Source organism: Dendronephthya gigantea, unplaced genomic scaffold (genome assembly GCF_004324835.1).
Source record: "Dendronephthya gigantea isolate DGI-Jeju-01 unplaced genomic scaffold, DenGig_1.0 000094F, whole genome shotgun sequence".
NCBI lineage: Eukaryota > Metazoa > Cnidaria > Anthozoa > Malacalcyonacea > Nephtheidae > Dendronephthya > Dendronephthya gigantea.
In genome coordinates this window covers 1,041,317-1,063,140 of record NW_021163104.1, presented here as the reverse complement: position 1 = coordinate 1,063,140, position 21,824 = coordinate 1,041,317, and the positions used below count along the sequence as shown (strand labels likewise).

General features: G+C 37.0%; 2 protein-coding genes across 3 annotated transcripts; one reads left to right on the top strand and one right to left on the bottom strand.

The window, feature by feature from the left end:
- Positions 1–252: 252 nt before the first annotated feature.
- LOC114533700 (15-hydroxyprostaglandin dehydrogenase [NAD(+)]-like) lies at positions 253–4,284 on the top strand. 2 transcript variants are annotated; one of them, XM_028555296.1, is made up of 7 exons: positions 253–396; positions 1,206–1,329; positions 1,940–2,058; positions 2,547–2,643; positions 3,058–3,140; positions 3,935–4,107; positions 4,196–4,284. In XM_028555296.1, the coding sequence occupies exons 1-5, from the start codon at positions 310–312 to the stop codon at positions 3,126–3,128; spliced, it is 498 nt and encodes a 165-aa protein (XP_028411097.1). In that variant the 5' UTR covers positions 253–309; the 3' UTR covers positions 3,129–3,140; positions 3,935–4,107; positions 4,196–4,284. The 2 variants fall into 2 exon arrangements, with proteins under 2 accessions (XP_028411097.1, XP_028411096.1); XM_028555295.1 differs by lacking the exons at positions 3,058–3,140; positions 3,935–4,107; positions 4,196–4,284 and having other exon boundaries at positions 2,547–2,774.
- Positions 4,285–19,777: 15,493 nt separating this feature from the next.
- On the bottom strand, positions 19,778–21,496 carry LOC114533757. The gene is made up of 3 exons (XM_028555350.1): positions 21,448–21,496; positions 20,862–21,047; positions 19,778–20,245 (listed from the first exon to the last, which is right to left on the bottom strand). Exons 2-3 carry the CDS (start codon positions 21,045–21,047, stop codon positions 19,778–19,780), a joined length of 654 nt encoding a protein of 217 aa, XP_028411151.1. The 5' UTR covers positions 21,448–21,496.
- Between the last annotated feature and the right edge of the window lie 328 nt (positions 21,497–21,824).

Sequence of the window (21,824 nt, the reverse complement as noted above, 5' to 3'; positions counted from 1 at the left end):
ACGAGGATGTGTTTGTTTGTGATGTGACTGATGTCTGTAGAACATCCAAACGACTGTATGCGGTATTGCACATTTTCAACTAGAAGACACATGTTTGTTTCTCTACAAGACTGTTTATTGAATAATACAGTGTGCAATGTTTTTCCTGAATAATGGCGTGACTCGGGCTTTTAGCGCAGGCAAAGTAATATCCCGGGCTTTTGGCACACGGAGTACGCGGAAAACCTGGGACGAGAATGGTGTAAACTTACTTTGAAATATTATGTGCAATATTTTGAACCAACACTAAACAAAGTTTGCTCTTACAAAATGGCGGATTACAAAGCAATTGTCACAGGGGGAGCGAGAGGGATTGGTTATGCAATTACCTCTGCGTTACTCGAGGCTGGTGGAAAGGTAGGATATGATTATAGATGCAGTTAGCGGTGGTCGTATCACGGGTATGCAGTTATGCAAGTTAACAACACCCTGTGTGTTTATTCATATATTCAGTTCTGCCCAGCGGATTTCCTTTGTAAGTGCAATGGCTTACAATAGAAATCCGTCGTGCAGAACTGAATAAATTAATAACCTTCCCCAAAATGATCGTTCTAGTTTCTAGTCTAGATATTAGGGGCTGTTTACATGCGTCCGGTTACCCGAGATTCAACGAAGCGTGAGATGATTTTGAGGTATTGAAATGAGCAGATAACATGATCCTGGCAGTCGTATAATCACCACAACAATAGCATGTGCTAGTTTGGTGTCATAAAGACTTATTTTAATACCTCAAAGTCCTCTCACGCTTCGTTGAATCTTGGATAACCAGGCTCATGTAAACAGCACCTTTAAAACATGCTAAATTACAGCGTGACAAATCACGTAGCTTACGGAACAGCTGTATCCATTGGTATGACTGTATGAGAAAAGCGATGCACAAACTGCATGAGAACCACTTGCATGATCTTGATATAAAGGCGCTGTTCACTTACACAATGCAACTTGCCACGCTATTATAATTAAGGGATCTTATATAATAAGGGATTATTATAATATAAGGGATCTTAATTTGTGAAGAATGTTCGAAATGCAAAAAATGATTGCAAGATGCAAGGAAAGCAGCTTTGTTCGTGTCTTCTGGCTCGTTCAAATTCTTACAGAACATGGATTCTTGTGCATCTATGCCATTTCGTGTAGCCCTAGCTGCTTATCACCATTTTGCACAGGTTTGCTTTTTAGATATCTCAGCCAGGGAAGGAGTGAAGGCACAGAGAGATTTGGATGAGAAATATGGCAGTGGAAAGGCTGTGTTCTTACAGTGTGATGTTTCAAATAAGAACGAACTGCGCGGTATGTGGCATATTTTCATGAGGGCATGCGCGCAACGACGGATACAAGAGATTGCTCTGAAACATTTGAACAAACGTTCGATCATTTCCGGCGAGTCTGAGCCCTGAAGGTCTTCCGGTAGTTGATTATAGTCTTGCGAAAGCCCGTTTTCCACCAGGCAAAATTAAAATATCCGCGCGACGCCGTATCTGAAATCCAGTAATGTGATTGGCTGGCGAAATCTATAAATTTAAACTAAATTAATAAATTTTGGGGGAAATTCGCTGCGAAAAAGTAGAATCAGTCGCTTCCTACTTTTTATCTGTTTGCGCGAGTAAATTTGCCTAGTGAAAAACGGGCTTAACTGCTCATGGCCAGGCGCACTTCTGGCCATGGCGCGCTCATGGCCAGACGCGATTTTTGTCTCAATTGTTTCAATAAAAAAGAGGCATTCCTGCTCTCCCCCCCTCCCCTAGCTGGTAAAAGACAAGAGTGGCAACTGTCCCTGCTGTCACCCCGATTCGGCCAACCCTGCTTCGAAGATATTGTGTACACACGTATAATTTTGATCCTTCTATTGAGTTATAACAACTCATTTTCATTCATTTTTTAAATCCCCGCTTCTTTTAAGATGCATTTCATGAAGCAAAATCTCGCATGAGTGGGTTGAACGTGTTGTGTAACAATGCTGGAGTGGAATTTGATGAAGATGAAATAACTCGTTCTGATGAAATGATTTCAATTAACGTCGTATGTAAATATTAAGCAATTTTACATTAATATCAGTGGCCCAATTTTGTAGCAGAAATATTTTTTAGACAAGATTTTAATAATGTTGTTCACACGTTTGCAGTCTTTTATCGAACTGATGGATTTGAGAACATTAACACGACAAAATGAGGCTTAAAAAACCAAGTGCCGTAAAAAAGTTAAGAATTCATTAATTATAGAGAAAAACACGAATGCAAATTTAACTTAATATTGCTAGGACACCCCGCTTGGAAAAAATCAAACTTTGTAAAAGTGAAACTTTCAAAATATCTCAGTCACTATTGCACGTACATTAACGTGGTTAGGGTTAGGGTTAAGTTAGCAGTCAGGGTTTATGTATGAAAACGACCAAGCATTAACAGTTCTGGGGCAGGATACACCTGGTATATCATGGCAGTCTCATGAGTTGGAGTCTTCCGGGTCAATTTTTGGGAGCTAATTTACTGCACCTAGAATTTTATTTTTAGGGGGGTGTTATTAATGGTAGTATGCTGGGGCTTGAATTAATGGGAAAAGGTTCTGGAGGAGATGGTGGTGTTATCATAAACTCCTCGTCCATTGGCGGTATGAGTCCTTTTAAACAAGATCTTAACTCATTTATGACTATTTTAAGACCATACCCAGTCGCTTGTGATGATTGAAAATACTGACGCCGTTTTCTATGTGATCTCGGGTCAGTTCCAGTCGTGTTAGTATAATAGTGTATGTAGATTTATTTGCAGGAACGCCTTTTTCCTGCTGAGTTTGGACAGGAAGGATCCATCGATTGGCAAATTTTTACGACTTTTCTAAATGAATATTTTCCTTGTTTTCCGGCTGTGATCCCTAAATCGTACATCCAACCCGAGACTAAACCCGCATGGAGGGTAAACAAAATGCATGTTAACATGAAGTAACTGCATGATTGAAGATGTAGTGTTGAATTTGTAAGATAGTTTCTCGAAAATCTAATATTTAAATACTCTAACTTTTTACTAGGGGTAACTCTTCTCTTGAAATTTATTCCTGTGTATTCGGCGACAAAGGCGGCGGTCGCTCATTTTTCTTGATGTATTGCATTGGTTCGTATAAACTTTTAAAGTTTCACTTTATACTGTCTGTACATACGACCATAACCTCTTTTGATCAATCTCCGCAAATTAAATTTTCCCAATATGTCATAACGATGGCTGACTGACTGTTATGCTGATCACTCTTTTAAAAGACTTTTAAATGGCTTAGTAAACGACTATTTTCTTGCTGTTTAAAGTGCCTATATCACTTGTGAGATCTTTACGGGTTTGAATAGAGCTTGAAAAATTAGTTTATAAGTTCTACAACCCTTTTTGATATAGTTGAATAGTTTCGGAAATATTTACATCTAAACATGACGATTTCCTAAATTTCCGTCGTGCTCGGGGGCCTGGGACTCAGGAACCAAGTTCTTGTCAAACATAATATAATCAATTGTAATTTTACTTCGATCTTCCAATAACGTAAAATATTTTGAGAAAAACTCGCCCAGTTGCTACAGCCATACACAACGCTCCGTTCCCGCATTTTTTTCTTGAAAAGCACAAACTATATCGCCAGTGAAACTTTTCACGTTTACATTATAAAAGACGGCGTGTTTGCAAATCATTCCTGAGTCCCAGTCCCCCCAACCGACGTATTTTCGAAACTATATCAAAAAAGGTTGTAGAACTTATAAACTAATTTTTCAGGCTCTATTCAAATCCGTAAAGATCCCACAAGTGATATAGGCACTTTAAAGACTCGCGCTGTTTTAGGCCGGGGGCCTGCAGATGAATCATGCGTTACTGAACAAATAATTTTCTCGTAAGCTTATCGAATAATTGAATGTTTAATATTTCAGACAGCACCGAATGACTATGGTGTGAGAGTGAATTGTATAGCTCCTGCTGCTGTTGAAACTAATATGTTGAACTCGTTTATAAATTCTCTTCGGAGTGGAAAATTAAAAGCCCCGGATGATTACATGCAGCAAATCCCAAAAACTGACGAAGAGTTGCGCAATCGCGCTATTAAGTAAGCTGTTGATTTGCAATATTAATCAACCTGAGTGGTTACGAATTTGTACAAGGATACAAATTATTTATGATTTTCCACTTTCTAGGCCATCTGATATCAGCAAGGAAGTGATGAAACTTATAAGTGACGAGTCAAAGAACGGTCAGGTTCTATTGATAGAAAAGAATCCTCAAGATCTAACTCAGATCAAAGTAGAAAATCTTGATTTCAAGTAATTGAATAGCATAGATTGCAAAACAAGATCAAAATCACACAAGATAAATGAATAATTGTGATAAATGAATAAATGTGTGCAAGTCTTTGTGTTGAATAAATGTGTACAAGCCTCTGATTGGCCCCAGTGTTTACACATATGGTTTACATTATTCCGATTACCCCGGAGCAATATATTATGACTTATTAACAGCAAAATCCGTGCAAAGGCTGGCGAAGCTGCCTGTACAAAATTAGCCGCAGTTATATGGTTTATTTTTGACTTGCATGATCCCAACACTCAGTAATACACGATGCCAGCTTTAATTTGCTTCTATGATATAAAACGCACGCTGATTGGCTGCTTTTGAATCTGGTAAAAAGCAAAAACCAGACTTTGTTTTCATTTTCGCTTTTTTTTAGTGTTTCACAAGTCCTGGGGCAAAAGTAAAATTAAACAGGTAATCATTGGAAACTTTTATAAGAACACTTTTCCTCCCTGGAAGAAAATTCGTTCTTCTGTAACGTTTCCATGGTTGGGGAAACAGAATGCGTTCAAAAAACATCGCGAGCAAGAAATGTTTCCTGATTTATGTTCATTGAAACAATGTTGCCTGGTTTACTTAACGCGAGCTGGGTTGCAAAAATAGTAGAAAAAACACCAGAACATAAAACATTTCCACAATATTCAACAAAGATTTAACTAAATCAGAACAGAAAGTGAATTAATTAACTACAATCATAACATAAGAAAGCGTCCACAAAATGAAATACAACTACATTAGCTACACGATACTTATAGGTCGGAATTAACGATATGGTGACCAAAAAGTTAAAAGAAAAAGATGCTAGTGAAAAAATAGAAAACACACCAAGTTCCGAAGTAAATTAAAAATCGTGTGATTTGAGAGACTTGCAATTGCATGTGATTTAAACAAATGCAATCTCGGTTTTTTTCCACAAGATTAGTCAAACTTAGTTGATGAAATATCTCTGCCCCTGGTCGCGTGTTAAACATGGATATATAATTTTTGCATCATTACTGCCATGTGTAGTAGTGCCGGACAAAACTCAGTATAGTTGACAAATGTTCTGTTACTATCAACATATTCTGTGAAGTTCGTCTTTGCAGGTTCCTTGTACTAAGTAATGTGTTCCACTGCACTGCTAAAATGTGAAAATATCTCTTCTTACAAACATTACATTCAAACGGTTTCGTCATACGTCAGTGTTCGTTTAGTAAAATCATGATTGTTTTATTGACCCTGTTAACAGTTGAGGTCTTAAACTGTTTCAGTGAGGATTTTCTCCACACCAATTCAGGTATTTGAAGGTTTTATCATCACCCACGTCGCGTAATGGTTGTACGTTTTATTTGTTCTCGTTTGTTTATGGTTTGTCTTTGTTTCATGCAGTTTTCATTTTAATTAATCATCCTGCGTTTGCATTTTATAAGGTTTTCTCTCCAGTGTGTGTTTTTTGTTTTTGGTGAATAATCAAATCACTTGTAATCGTTATGAAGATCGTAAAGTTATTTTCGTCGTCTGTTCTTGTGCAATATTTAATTTTAAAATATTCAATACGTTACATTCATAAGGCTTAAGTCTCCAATATGTGTTCTTTCGCTTCGTTGGGTGATAATGGACAGTCAGTTGTGTAAGTCCGTTCGTCGAAGTACATGTTGTCTTTTCCTTTAGTTTTTCTACAATTTTTGTTAAAAACTTCACATCACATTGATAAGGTTTCTTTCCCTCACTTTCTGTGACAATCTCAAACACACTTCCACCGAGTGTCGCATGACATCACCAGTGATTCCTCTCACTAACTGTAATGCTCTCAATAATAAACACCCTCCCAAGTCCCACCATGCAAGAGTGTGATGCATCACCAGTGATTCCCCCTCTCTCCTTGTCACACTCTCAAATCTAAAACACCCTCCCACCTTCTTTTGACATCACCAGTGATAACGGAAGGAGTAACTATGTGGCTAAAATAAAAGCCACATTGCAGACCGTAATGTTCATCCCTAACATTCGTTCCAGGCCCATTTATCGCGCATGAACATGGACGCCATTATTTCAATCAAAAGAAAAGAAAACAAAGCATTTCCACATTTAATCAATTAAACTATCATTTACTTATTCACTTTTGTAGCATTTTCCATTTAGAAAAAAGTACATGTATTTACTGAACAAAGTAAAGTAAACGAACGGAGTTCCAAAGGAACTGATGAAGAGGTTAGTGTCGCAAAAGAAAAGCAAATATCCTGGGGCGTATCCACCCGAGCTAAGGTCATTTGCTCTGACCTTAAAGTTTTATTCGACGAAGGCATATAATTATGTTCGGAAAAGTTTTCAGCTGGGGCTACCACACGTATCTGTGATCCGATCGTGGTATACCTCGATGGATGGTGAACCCGGTTTCACGAAAGATGCCTTGACAGCTTTGAAAGCTAAGGTCCTCGCTGCAAAAAGAAAAGGTGAAGAAGTTGTTTGCGCCCTCACCTTGGATGAGATGTCCATACGAAAACATGTTGAGTGGGATGGAAAGAGAATGCGTGGCTATGTCGACCTCGGAACGGGCATTGAAGACGACTCTCTACCTGAGGCAACGGATGCTCTTGTATACATGGCAGTTTGCGCAAACTCAAGTTGGAAAATACCCTGTGGATATTTTCTAGTAAATGGACTCACTGGTGAAGAGAAGGCAAACTTGACGAAAGAATGCATTCGAAAATTGCACGAAGCTGGGGTGAAGGTGATTTCTTTCACATGTGATGGTCCTTCGACCCACCAGGCGATGTTAAAGGAGCTCGGCGCAATTCTTACACCTGATAGCCTGCAGGCGTATTTTCCGCATCCGTGTGACCCAGAGGCCAAGATCTACGTGTTTCTGGATGCCTGCCACATGATAAAGTTGGTGCGAAACACAATGTCGGACTGGCAAGTTCTGAAGGATGGAAATGGGAACACAATTCAGTGGCAATTTATCGAGAAATTGCATCAGTTGCAAGAATCAGAGGGTTTACATCTTGCTCCGGGCAGGGCATATCAAATGGAAACCACAGAAGATGAAGGTAAACCTAGCAGCACAGGCGCTCAGTTCGAGTGTCGCTGATGCTTTAGAATACTGCGAAGGTAAGCTGAAATTGCCACAATTTCAGGGATGTGGTCCAACTGTGAAGTTTATTCGTGTTTTTGATCGCTAATTTGATGTTCTGAATTCCAGAAACCGGCTGGCAAAGAATTACAAAGCGCCAATCAGGAGATCGAATCATCAGTACACGAAGAAGTTTCTGGACCAGGCGAGTGAGTTCATCCGAAATCTAAAGGGTCCTGATGGAAGATCGATTCTCAAGACAAAAAGAAAGACCGGGTTTCTTGGTTTTCTTATTTGCATCAAAGCAGTTTTGGGATTGGCCAACGATCTGGTTATGGCGGAGAAACCAGTGCTAAAGTACCTCTTGACGTACGAGATAAGTCAAGATCACTTGGAGTTGTTCTTCGGTGCTGTGCGAGCATGCGGAGGATGGAATAACAATCCAACCACACGGCAGTTTGTCGCAGCGTACAAGCAACTGCTGATGAGGCACAATATTGAAGGAGGACGTGGAAACTGCGTTGCTCAAGATGACACGGAGATACTGAACTGTGTCAAAGACCAGTGTGAAATTGAAGAAACGCCGACTGGGATCTCAGACGTGGCGATTGCAGGCGATACGACCTGGAGTTGAGAGAGCCAGCTGCCGTCGATCATGACTACTGTGATGTGTCTAATGCCATTGAACTGTCTGAGTACAAGGAGGCTGCAATATCGTATATTGCTGGGTACGTCGCAAAGATGGTGACGAAAAAGATCCATTGCACCCAATGTACAACGGTTCTGACGACGACGAAAGAGAACATACCGGACTTGTTCGTAACATGGAAGACGAATGGGGGTTTGCAACTACCGTCACACGGACTGATTAAGATTTGTGAAGAAACAGAAAAGTGCATTATGCGAATGCTGAATGCTAACCAAGGTGGTTTACCTCGTAGCGCTGGACTATCAGGAGCAATTGCGAAGACGGTGCTGGAAACATGTGTGAAAGCGGGGTCTTTAGCACGTTGAACCAACACATGTTTGACTCAAGTGCAGTGGACAACCACCTGTTTACTCTGATAAAGTGCTGTTCTCAGAGTTATGTCACGATTCGAATGCATCATTTATGTAAGTTAAGGAATGCAAGTATGCATGAGAAGGTGATACGAAAGCAGTTTTCAAAGCTTGTGTTGTTCAAACACCAGTAGAGTTTACACGTGTCCTGGGCACTCTTGTGGTGCTTTCGAGGTTTGCCTGTATGCCTTGGAATGCAATGTCAATGTAACTGACTATGAACTAATGGAAATTGAAATTTCATCCCTTTCTATTTATATCAATTAATTTTCTACATCTTTACGAAAATTGAAATGACCAAAGACCTCATTTCTCAATATTTCAGTCATAGACATTGTATTTTTCGAAGGTTGGGCGTATCCTGGCACAATAATTTGTGTTTCGAGGAAGAGTGTGCATTGTTGAGAATGCATGGTCAACGGAACCTGCACATTTTAGATGTGTCTAGGGGTTGACAGAGTAATGTGTGTATGCATGGTGTTTGACAACAGTCAATTAATATTTGGCAGATGAACAAATTATAAAATGTATTGATATGTCACTATAGGTAAATATTGTTTTTGTTCTTTATCTTTTCAATGTGTTTGCATTCATGCAGTTCTGTCATTAATTTTGTATTTTTTTTTTTTTTGTTAGACTAAGAGCAACTGAAAAGATTTAACTACAACCATAAAAGAAATTATTTAATATTACTATTATTATTATTAGAATAAATATTAGAAGAAACAAATTATATTTATAGATATCAGATGAACTAAATTAAACTTTTGTTAAACAGGAATATGACCAAACAGACACAAGGGCAATATATGTTAATGTTTGGCTAGCCATGTAGATATTCCATCTTTCTTGACATCTTCCTGAGTTGTCCAAAAAAATTAAGGTATTGCATCGCAGATCCATGGAAGATATTCCTCAATCCTCACTTGTCTTTGTATACTCTTTGTTCAATATTGTAACCAAAAATTGTTGAAGAAGATGTTGTGGTATGATCACACACTGACTTTATGCTGGACAAGAACAAAAAAATCTCATCAATCAGGACGATCGAGTTGCGCTGAAATACAGATCTCAATTGACTGGTCAAAAAATTTATTGTCACATCAGCCAGTGATATCACATTCTATGAAACAAAATCATGGAGAAAACACAATCGAGAGAAACAGTCCAGTCAACTATTATTCTTGTTCTCAAAGTATCATGATGCCATTTCATCTGTTTATACATGAACCAGTGATACCACATAATGTGCAAATCTTGTAAACACATCAACTAAATCATGGAGAAAAGACAATCAAGAAAATCAGCTAGTCAACAATATATATTCTTGCTGTCGAAGTATCATGATTGATGCCAATTAAAGATGCTGGTTGTACATAATCAAAATTTAATTTACCATCACTCATGTGGAGGAATTGGGTGTCACAGAGAGAATGGAGTTCAGGGTGTCACAGAGAGAATGGTTTATATGCTTTGGAAGTTAAACATTGACAGTGTAAATTTGTAAAATATAGCTATTATACTGTAATACTGACATTAGTTTATATTGCACAATAATTCCTTTTGTTCATATATATTTTTGTAACAGCAAATTGTTTTATACACTTTATATTTTTTTTGAGGCAATACCAGAGGTGTAGCTGGAAGGGGGCTGGAGGGGCTTTGTAAAATTTGGGGCCCTCCTGGGAAAATGAAGTGAATCATTGTTATGCCATCAATAATGCAAAACACCTGATCTGGCCTATTGAAGTTGTCCATCATTAATGTCAAAAAATCATTCCTAGAATGTTTAGCACAAATCTTGTCTTGAGTCACACTGCTGCCCGCGTAGGTTTTCGATAGCCCCTCTCTTCCCCAAAATTCTGGCTACACCTTTGGGCAATATATACATTGTATAAATTGTGATTATAGTATATTATTAATTTATTATTATTGCAAAGATGTAGTTATTAAATTATATATGATTTACTGTTTATAGTACATGGCTTAATTTACACTTTCTGTCATAGGTAATTGAAAATTGAGATCTAATGTGTTAAAGCATATAATTATATTTATTACTCTTTATTACTTTCAAGGTATACAATTAATACAAGGTAAAAAATACTAGCAGGATTTTATTGTGTTATAAAGGTCAGGGATTACAGCCCAGGGTTAAGATAAAATTATAATATTTGACAAACTTGCAAAAATCCCTTTAATGGACATTTTTGTTTAATTAATACAAATAAGCCAAACAGAGTACCAGTTGGCAGTACTGCACATATTTGAATGGTTTATTTAACATTGTTTTGCAGTGTAAAGACCCGAAATTACCAAGTCCGACGACAATGATGATGATGATGATGTTACCAATTAGTCATTAATCAACTATAATTTTTGTGTTTACTTATAGCAGAGACTTTATCAATTATTGACAATTGTATTAATACTATTTTAAATAACCAACCACCTGATACTAGAAACTTGAATAAATCATGAATATATATTCTATGAAATCTCTATATTAGCCTTTCTCATGATGACATTTTTGGGGTACTTTCAATTTTCTCAAATAGGATTTAATAAATTATAACCACATGAAAAACATATCAACAGACCACGTACTTGAAGAATAAAATTAAAGCATATTCATCATTGTGAGAAAGGATAACTAAACTTTGACATGTGTATGAGTTATCAGAGGAATATTAAAACTTTTTATGAAATTAAATGCACCTCATTAGTTTGTCACAGTCCTGTATAAGGCCTTAGGCCTACAGAGTCGATGATGCATTTGTTTATTGGCTTCGAAATGATAGGCCTGTTATGGCTGTTAATACCAGTTAGCTAAGGATTCAAATTAGTCATCTGGTTTTCCGGGCTTTTTTGCCTGTAGATTTAATAGGCCGTATTCTGTGGCCGATTATCGTTCAGTTTCGTTGCCCCCCTTCGGGCACTACTTGAAAACACGATAGAAAATTAGGATAAATTATAGAAAGTCTAAATTCACTTGTTTTCACCTTCACAAACCTGCAGTTTTCGAGCATTTCATCTTCGAAAAATCAGTAAATTTGCATGTTTTGCAATACACCGACGCCATTTTGATTCAGGAAATGTATTGGATACTTGGTGTAATATACGACATATATTGCAGATTCAGCAGTTTTATACCAGGATTTAAATGAAGTTTCCAGCATTTTTGCGGGGCAAGCAGGTTTCAACAAGGAAGCTTTGAGTCAAGTTTTACGAGGTTTTTCACAAATTTTCATAGTTTTTCTAAACTAAATTAGTCAGAGAACAGACAAAATTAATCGGAAAAACATCCGACATTTTGTGATTTTTTTATAGCATTCTGCTCTTGGAATTTACAAATAAATAAGAACAACTTTATTTACACGCATCAAAATAATCCACGAGCGTTTTCTTTCTAGTCAATTTATATAAAATAATTACTACACAATTCTTTTAATCTGGGAAAATCTGGAGCGTGTTCTCCCTCCCATGCTGCAGCAACGCTTTTACAGGTTAAAAGCCAACGCTTCTCTTTCTTCTTAGAATTGAATTGTGGTAATTCTTCCATTGCTGATCTTTCTTTCTTTGACCCGAAAAGAAAACACATAACAAATTGGCAGACAACAAAGTCTGGAATTTTGCAAATAAGAAAAGAACGCATTATCCTACAACCTTACTACCCCATACACTGATGCTACTCTCCTTTATAATAAACTAACTTGCTATAGTTAAAACTATATAATACAGAAACAACATACTGCGTATCTTAAATCAATTTCAACCAAATAAAATTGTGGGAGAATTACAAGAGCCTTATGATTTCAAAACACAAATGAAACGTTGAACTCAACCCTTTTAATCGGACAGCTAATACCACAACTCATCATCGACGTCATCTCCGAAATCCAGAATAGATCCTGATCCTTCAAGTTCATCATCGTCATCAGATTGAGCCAGGCCATAACTGCTATTATTCTCATTACCATCTTCAACCACTGCATTCTGGCAATCACCACACAAACATAGGTCGGTGCATTTTAAGTCAGCCTTTTTGCAGGAATAACGCATGGTCGAGCATCCAGTCTTGCACTTTCACTCAGCACACTCAATTTAAGATCGCGGAGCGGGTGGGCGTGTCATCCAAGTTATCTCTAGCTCTTTATCGTCAAACGTCCAGCCATTGCCAACCGGTGATGAAAGATCAATTTCTGCACTTAAACACTGATACTATGATGCTGCTTGATTGCTAATGCCATTACCGGTAAAAGCATGAAAGCCTGGTAAACAAGGAGCAACATCTACGCCCAAGAATTTCGAGATAATTGCTACAAATACGCAACGACGTCCATCTCCCGTGCCAGTCAAAAGAAAATCTCTTTTTGCATCTGTTGTTGCATGGTAATCGCAGGTATAAGAACATCTGTATCAGGGATTTTGATAACAACTTTATCGTACGTTGCTGCTGCGTGGTTAGCATGTAGAATTAAACGAGTGTCTGCTTTTTCGTGGTTGCTATGAAGCGAAGACACCTCATTACTTGTAACACTATCGTTCGGGGAATCACCGGGATATAAAACATAGCATCTTTCTTTAGCAGTTACGTACATAGTTGAAATGGAAAACCACCGGGAGGAGTCCCATCACCTCCAGTGTTCACATAAAAAATATATGAGGGATTCCTTGTTTTCACCGGATCTTAAACACTTTTTCCACTATTTTGGAACACTCTGATCTTTTCCGAAGATGTGAACTTTCTGGACTCCTTTTTCACTTTTCAGCTCTTCGTTGTCTCTCTGCATCATCGCCAAATGTTTTGCATTTTCCTTTCATCGACTGAATAACATTGACTTCTGGATTTCCAGATTCAGGTTCCAATACTTCAGCAAGTTTAGACTGGGCCAACTTGGCAGTTTTCACAAGTCCTCTCACGTTTTCATAAGGAAAATGTTTGAAATTTGTTCTCTTTCAACTTCGTAAAGATGTCTGGGTCTTCGCTCAAAAAATTCGTTTTTTTAGTGGATTGATGATAATAAGATAAAGGCGTTGGTAATTAACTTTGTAAAAAAACTGAGATGTTGTAAATAGTTTTGTTGAGAAAACGTGTGTATTATAAAAGTAGTTAATATAAAACAAAGGTTAAGCAGGAAAGGAATTGTGTAGTAATTATTTCATATAACTTGACTGAAACAAAACGCCCGTGGATGATTTTGATGCGTTTAAGCAAAATTGTCTAAGTCTTCTCTGACTAATTTAGTTTAGAAAAACTATGAAAATTTGTGAAAAACCTCGTAAAACTCCACTCAAAGCTTCCTTGTTGAAACCTGCTTGCGCAGCAAAAATGCTGGAAACTTCATTTAAATCCCGGTATAAAACTGCTGAATCTGCAATATATGTCGTATATTACACCAAGTATCCAATACATTTCCTGAATCAAAATGGCGTCGGTGTATTGCAAAACATGCAAATTTACTGATTTTTCGAAGATGAAATGCTCGAAAACTGCAGGTTTGTGAAGGTGAAAACAAGTGAATTTAGACTTTCTATAATTTATCCTAATTTTCTATCGTGTTTTCAAGTAGTGCCCGAAGGGGGGCAACGAAAATCGTTTTCTAAGCGACTTTTCGTGCCAGAGAATACGGCCTATAAGAACAAATAGTTTACACAATACCATGTTTATCAATACTTTCATTGGTAATTTGTTTTTAACCGCGTGCAAATAATGCCAAATATGTGAGTGCAAATGTATTCCTTGCTTGTTTGCCGATAAAAAGCAATCTCATGATAATATTTGACGTTATTTCGGGCCCTTAAGATTCTTAAAAAACAAAGTAATGCCTGGAATGGTCAATCATTCAATAATCGATGTCTATACAAAAGTTGTGTCTTAATACCTGTTTCACTTCAAGGCTTCTGACTTTTCTTCTCGCTTTCCTCGGGCTTGTAGAAGTTTAAATATCAGACAGATTCAAAAAGATATTTTTCCTTCGTAAATGCAAAACACCGTATTTGTGGCGGAGGCGGAGGCGTACAAAAGATTCGTATTGCATATATTCTCTTTGCACACTTTTCACAGATAAAATTTAAAAAAAAAAACAGGGGGGAGCATTCTCTTGTAGCGGGCTCATATTTGAGCCTGGTCAGTGGTAATTACCATGGGCAAAGGGGACCATGTGGCGTCAGCAAAGCTTCTACGCATGCGCAGAAGGGCGAAATCCGCCATGTTTTTTGCTTCACTTTTTAAGAAAAAAACATTAGGAGCCGGTCCTCCAGGAATTATTATATAGCTCAGTGGTCATGGACGTTCAATGGTCATGGTACTTGTGCGCACGCGCAAAATTTGAACGAGTGACGACTGGTAATTAGCAACTTGCTGATTGGCTAAGACGAAACGTTCGTGTTTCAGTGAAAAACGTCAGCAATTTAACTGTCATTTTGCAAACTATTTTTTTAAAAAAATGTTTCGAAAACACAATATGAAATGTGGAATCAAATAACAGATAAAACACTGGGAAGAGTTTAAAATATTATCAGAACTGGAAGAAGTAGCGGTGAAAAGGAACAACTGGTTTATAATCCTTGAAATGGTAGGAGTCTATTTTGTTCATTTCGAAGTTTATTTCGTGTTTGCTGTACGAATACATTTTATGAGCTTGGTACAGTGTGTCGTTTTGCTCGGTTTTGCGAAGACGCGACCGACTATTTAAGGCTTTACATCATCGTTTTAACTTCAAAAAGAGTTCTTAAAACTGTATTTTGGAGTTTTAATACAACAAATATCACTTTAAAGGTTTATAGAGTCGACTGCAATCACTGCATGAATTTATTAATCGAAAAACAACATTCGACGTTCACTGCTTGGTTATTTATATTATTTGTGCTGTTTTGATGTTTTGAAGGTTTAGCTATAATTAATGGAGTATTAACTCCCACTTAAACTGTGAAAGTCTGTAACTTAATGCAACGGAAAGCAGCAGGAAAACGGGTGATTATATTGATCGAAACTAATAAAAAAATAAAGTAAACTAATCTCTGATAATTTTCCTCGCTTCTTACATGCGAATTACGATTTAAAACTACTTTTAACATGACAAAATACAGCAATATTTTTATAGTTTTTGATCAAAAATATTTCGTACGATGCGGGATGCGGGATGACTGTGGTCCCTGTATTCGTCATTGTTTTGAAATATTTTACATGATCTTATTGGTTGAAAAAAGAAACAAACTGTAAAGTATTTAAACGAACTTTTTTCAGAGCTTCCTACCTTATGTAATTATATATTATACATTACATTGACGAATTGCCGAAAAATTTTTCGGCCGCTATTTTTGGGCCGCCTATGTTTCTAAGTATATATGCTTCGAAGAAGAACCCGATTGCCGGATACAGCCTCGTCATGTACGGATGTCTGCCAGAAAAGTATTTTTTAGCTCGAGGGTATTTACAGACTATTCATTTTACGATTCTTGGTAAACTGATATGCAAATTAAACTTGCAAGAATTTTAGTGCAAGAACTGATTTAGCCAACAGGATCTCTTCATTTTGTTGTGTGCATTATCCTGTACTTCATTGCATGCACGTTTTCCTTCAGTTGAATTCTATATTTCTATAACTAAGGAGTGTTTTCTTGGTTACTCTAGTATTGAAGCAATTTCCTTAACGACGTTTCTCGTCTTGTTTATAGACACCATGCAAAGAAGAACCTCAGTAAAGCAGATCGTGTGTGTGCCGCAAATGCCAGTTGCTATTGAAACAAAATTATGTGTTGCAAATGTTGCTTTTGAAACAGAATTAATTTACTTACATAATTCCAATTCGACATGTAAATTCTCACAGGTCACTGAAGTTGCAAACGTTTCTCTAATATTTTGTAATATTTTAAACCACTACGTTTGAATTAGCCCTGCTTTTGATTCTTGTGTGTTGTGAGTGTTGTCCTTTATGCAGGTATATACGGTGGCCCACAGGTGCAAAACACAAACGCAAATTCAAAATACAAACGCAAACTCAAAACACAAACGCAAATTCAAAAACATAAACGCAAATTTGAAAGCATGAACACAAATTTCAAAACAGAAACGCAAATTTCAAAACACAAACGCAAATTTCAAAACACAAACGCAAATTTCAAAACACAAACGCAAATTTCAAAACACAAACGCAAATTTCAAAACACAAACGCAAATTCGAAAACATAAACGCAAATTTGAAAGCATGAACACAAATTTCAAAACAGAAACGCAAATTTCAAAACACAAACGCAAATTTCAAAACACAAACGCAAATTTCAAAACACAAACGCAAATTTCAAAACACAAACGCAAATTTCAAACACAAACGCAAATTTCAAAACACAAACGCAAATTTCAAAACACAAACGCAAATTTCAAAACACAAACGCAAATTTCAAAACACAAACGCAAAACTAACAAGATGAACGACTATCTTTAAAACCAGGAACGGGGAATCAAGGAACGGGGAATCAGGGAACGGTGAATGAGAATCTCCGAAATCTTTAAAAGCCGGAATGAGAAACATGTAAACAGAAGGAGCAATAAAATAAAATAAATCCCGTTCTAAACAAGTTGTGTCATTCGATATCAACTTTTTTTTTGCATAAAAACAGTCAATTTATGATACAAGTACGATCGTACTATACGTAGTGGACCAGGAACTGCGTGACCGAGTTTCTGAACTGCATTGCATTTACAACAATAGAGAGGACAATGTATTTCTAATCGTTTGCGTATTCTTATATATAGGCTGATAATTAATGATATATAGGCTGAATATTAATGATATATAGGCTGAATATTAATGATATATAGGCTGAATATTAATGATATATAGGCTGAATATCAATTATATGTATATATTATTTGCTGCACATATAGTCAAGAATTGCTTGTAACTTGCATCGACGGTCAAAAGTAAAAATTCGAACTCCGTCAATCGATGCGGAATATTGCTTAGAATAATTGTGCCAAGTTTCATTCCGATCAAACAAGTAATGATAGCTAGAGCCTTAGGGTTTTTTTAAAGAGCGTCGCCCCTAACTACAGCAACAACAACAACAAGAAGATTAGCAGCGGTTAGCAACCAGTTCCTGGTCCAAAAATTAGCCTGGTTTTCAGTATCTACTCCATTGTGTTAAGGTGCAACAAGTATGAACTGCACTTGATGAGCATGCCATAGAAAATTTCTAGTAAGCAGTACATATAGCTAGGGACCAATGAAATTCTGCACATGATATTGCACTGCATGAAAGCAAAAGAAATCATTTCAGTCATTCCAATGTCCATGTCCTTGGTTAGACAGCGAGGACAAGGACCGCGACGACCGCTTTGGTGATGGTCCAATATTTCGCCTGGATAAGAAGCACTCCGATAACGCTTGATTTTCACGATATTTTAGACTTGATATTGATTTAACATATTGCGTTCGTAGTAGCATGGCTATTCAAATATGATTATTTCACGTTTTAGACCGAATCGGGAAAATTCCAACGACAAAATTCAAGAGACAGGCTAATTTTATCATAAATTGACTGTTTTTATGCAAAAAAAGTTGATATCGAATGACACAACTTGTTTAGAACGGGATTTATTTTATTGCTCCTTCTGTTTACATGTTTCTCATTCCGGCTTTTAAAGATTTCGGAGATTCTCATTCACCGTTCCCTGATTCCCCGTTCCTTGATTCCCCGTTCCTGGTTTTAAAGATAGTCGTTCATGTTGTTAGTTTTGCGTTTGTGTTTTGAAATTTGCGTTTGTGTTTTGAAATTTGCGTTTGTGTTTTGAAATTTGCGTTTGTGTTTTGCACCTCTGGGCCACCGTAGTTCAACTTTGAACCATCCTCACAAACCTCATTCAAAGCAAACCTTCCTCCGGGTGGTACCCGCGTACCCGCAGCTTTTTTGCAACTCTGTGATTCCAGATTGCAGAGTGTGTTGGTTGTGGTTTGCAAGGTGTGGGTTCCACTAAAAATTTTAAAACCAACTTGCCTGGTAGAGAGTGTTCAAATGATGAGCGGTCAGGCTATATACAACCCTTTCTATATAACATGGAGTAGGCAATTCGCCTGTACATGTTGAGGAGGGCGGAAAAAGGTACATTTAACATTCTTTTGGTTATCTAGTAGTTTCCAATCCCTGATTTAAACATTTGACATGGAAGCTCTGGCAACATCTTTTGCATTTGACTTTCTTGTCACTCATCTGATCTTCAACTCTAAATAGTGGACACCTAGTTGTTATGAGACTCTCACAAACACATTTTCCAGCATCATGTTGCCAAATTTACCCCTGATTAAAACTAGTTATTTTCTGACAAAATATCATTGTTTTCTCAACAAAGGGGTTAGACCTTTCTAATTAAATTTAACACAATACTAAATGGTATTATAAGTTTTAACAAATTTATATGTTGCTCATTGAATAGATAAATGTACAACTTTCCTGCAGTTATTTGAGCAAGGAACTCTGGACAGATGTTTCCTAGCTCCAAATTAAACACTTTGGAGTAACTTATACAAGTAATTTCAAGGGTGCCTGGGGAGCCTGCCCTATATATGCTCATAGAATTTGAATGTGTCTAACCTTTCTAAGTTAAGATTGTCAAGTTTGTTGATGTTTGTTTTGTTTATATAATTTTCAATAGTTGAATAAAGACAGACTTGGTAAACTAAGGTACTGTTGTGTTCACGGTCGGAGGACTGGGAGAGAAAGAGGGGTAGAAATGAAGATGGCGGATATACGATTGGTGTACGTTGTTATAAGATTGTTATAATGCGAATAAAATAAAAGGAACATAAAAGGTACCTTACCTTTTATGCTAACCCCCGCCTGCCCTTGATTGCTTCCGGTGCCTCTAAGTAATTTCTGGCAGATATACCCATAGCGGCTTTGATGGCAAGTGACAGCAGGAACTTTAAGTTTATCCTTATATTCTATTATTATAAAGTATACAATAACGTACTTGTATTAATTATTATGAAATGAATTTTATTGTGGGAAAAAATTAAACTACAATGTCTACTCTAATATACTAAATTTGAATGTAAACTGAACGCATTTTTAAGGATTTTTAAAATATACATGCACTTCTCATGCCTGGTCGCCATATTGGATATTGTGGCCGCGTATGAGTTGGAGGCCTGATTACGAGGTGCTCTGCCATATCTGAAATAGCCTTCGTCTATGAATGTTATATTATAAATACATATAGAGTTAGTGTTGATTACACATGTCATTAAACATGCAAACTAATTGTAATAATTGCTTAAATAATTAACGTCATGCATTAATCCAGGCCCGACCATTATTACCACTTGTTTTCTTCCTTGTGCACATCTTCGATAGAAGGAACAATATTGATACGATCGATGAGACCTTCTTTGTAAAAACCTTCCAATGCCTTGTAGCGAAAGAAATTCTTGATACGCCAAGGAGACTTTATTCCAGGTACACTTTCCTGAAGCGTCTCTTCGGCTGTCGTAACAATTCGTTGTGGCGCAACGTCGAAGTCGAGCTTGTAGAGGCAGTACATGCAATCAACACGCACGATTCCTCCATCGTTGGACTTGCTAAATGCTATCATTCCATATCTCGCCGAGGAATCACTGGAACTATTATTATACTTTAATTCGATGATTTTATAAGCCCACTCATCTGTCCACCGAATTCCATCCATTTTCTTTCTCGCATCTGCGTCAATCCCTTGATAGGCCTCTCGCATGTGATCAAGGAATTTGGGCACGTCACTAAACTTTATTCCCTTGGCCTCCATTACCTATAAACATTCCGAATATTATATCTGTTCGGTCAGCTTAAATCAAGCTATAATCCAAAACAATTCGGCAATGCGTTGTTTTTCTATCGGATATGATTTGGTGATTTTGCTATGTACGTTATACGTCTATTAATATTGGTTAAAACTTGAGAGAAAATCCAATCTAATACTTGTCTATTATTCCGTGTTCAAACTTATGATATAAACTATTCACAAGGCTCGAAAAAAATGTGAATAATTTGGATTTTAAACAATGCCTTGTTGAAGGTAGTATTTATGAGTCCACTTATTATTAGAAAATGAAAGTGATAACGGAAGGTCACACTCTGCTGGGGATTCATCCACAAACAGACTTCTCTTCCCCACTCTGAATTATCCCAAACAAATATAATCATGATATAACGTGAAATAGATTTCTCTTCATTAAAGGTGACCCAGGGATGGATGCCGGAAAGATGTTGTTGTTGAAACCTGTGTTTCAACGACAGTTTGGAGCGCATGTTGTAAAATGCGGACTGGACGAAAAAGTTATTAAGATTTTCTTCCGTAGTAAACATTAAGACAAATGCAGAGGTTTTTCAGTAAATGAAAATTACAGCTTTTAAGGAATTATTACCTCGCATCCTTCATGCCATTTGTCGAATAATTCTCCTTCAATCTCGCGCTGAACTTCGGTTGCATCGTGTCGGGAAACTTTAACAGAGTATAAGGCGTCTTTCACCTTTATAAGCGCTCGGTTTTCAGTGCCTTCATTGTCCGTCTTGCCCGAATCAACTTGTTTGTCCACCGAGATTTCCTGCATCTGGAATCAAACAAAACCAATATTACAGTATCACAAGGGAGAGAGATTACCTAAATTTTGCCTTCGCGTCTTGGTCTGTTCGGCAAATAAACTTCCTGCTTGCGTTATACTTGCAGATAAGAATAAACGGCATTATATCTATTTAAATATTATAGCAAGTAGCAATCAATACAACTCGTTATAGTGTATTTTATCTCTGTATTTAATTTTCTTAACATAGTGTAATTTTAATATTTTTAACTTACTGTAATTTTTATACACTTATTTGTTCTTATATGCTGTAAAACTCACGCAATTCAGCTTCTGCTGCCAAGTGATTTCTCATTAAATAATCTATCTATCTAAAATTCTTCTCAATTCACCGTTTGGATCATAATGACACACCAAAAATCGTACTTACTTTAGACGGTTGTATTCTTCAACAATTATCTCTTTTCACTCCCTTCCCGGCCGAAGTTAAAAATTAAAATGATTCCAAATAAAGCGAAACAAGTAATTTATTAAAGTGAATCAATTTTCCTGTAACGTCATATCCGGAATTTACGGTGGCCAACAGGTGCAAAACACAAACGCAAATTCAAAACACAAACGCAAATTCAAAAACATAAACGCAAATTTGAAAGCACCGAACACAAATTCAAACAGAAACGCAAATTTCAAAACACAAACGCAAATTTCAAAACACAAACGCAAAACTAACAACATGAACAGCTATCTTTGAAACCAGGAACGGGGAGTCAAGGAACAGGGAACGTGTGTCATTCGATATCAACTTTT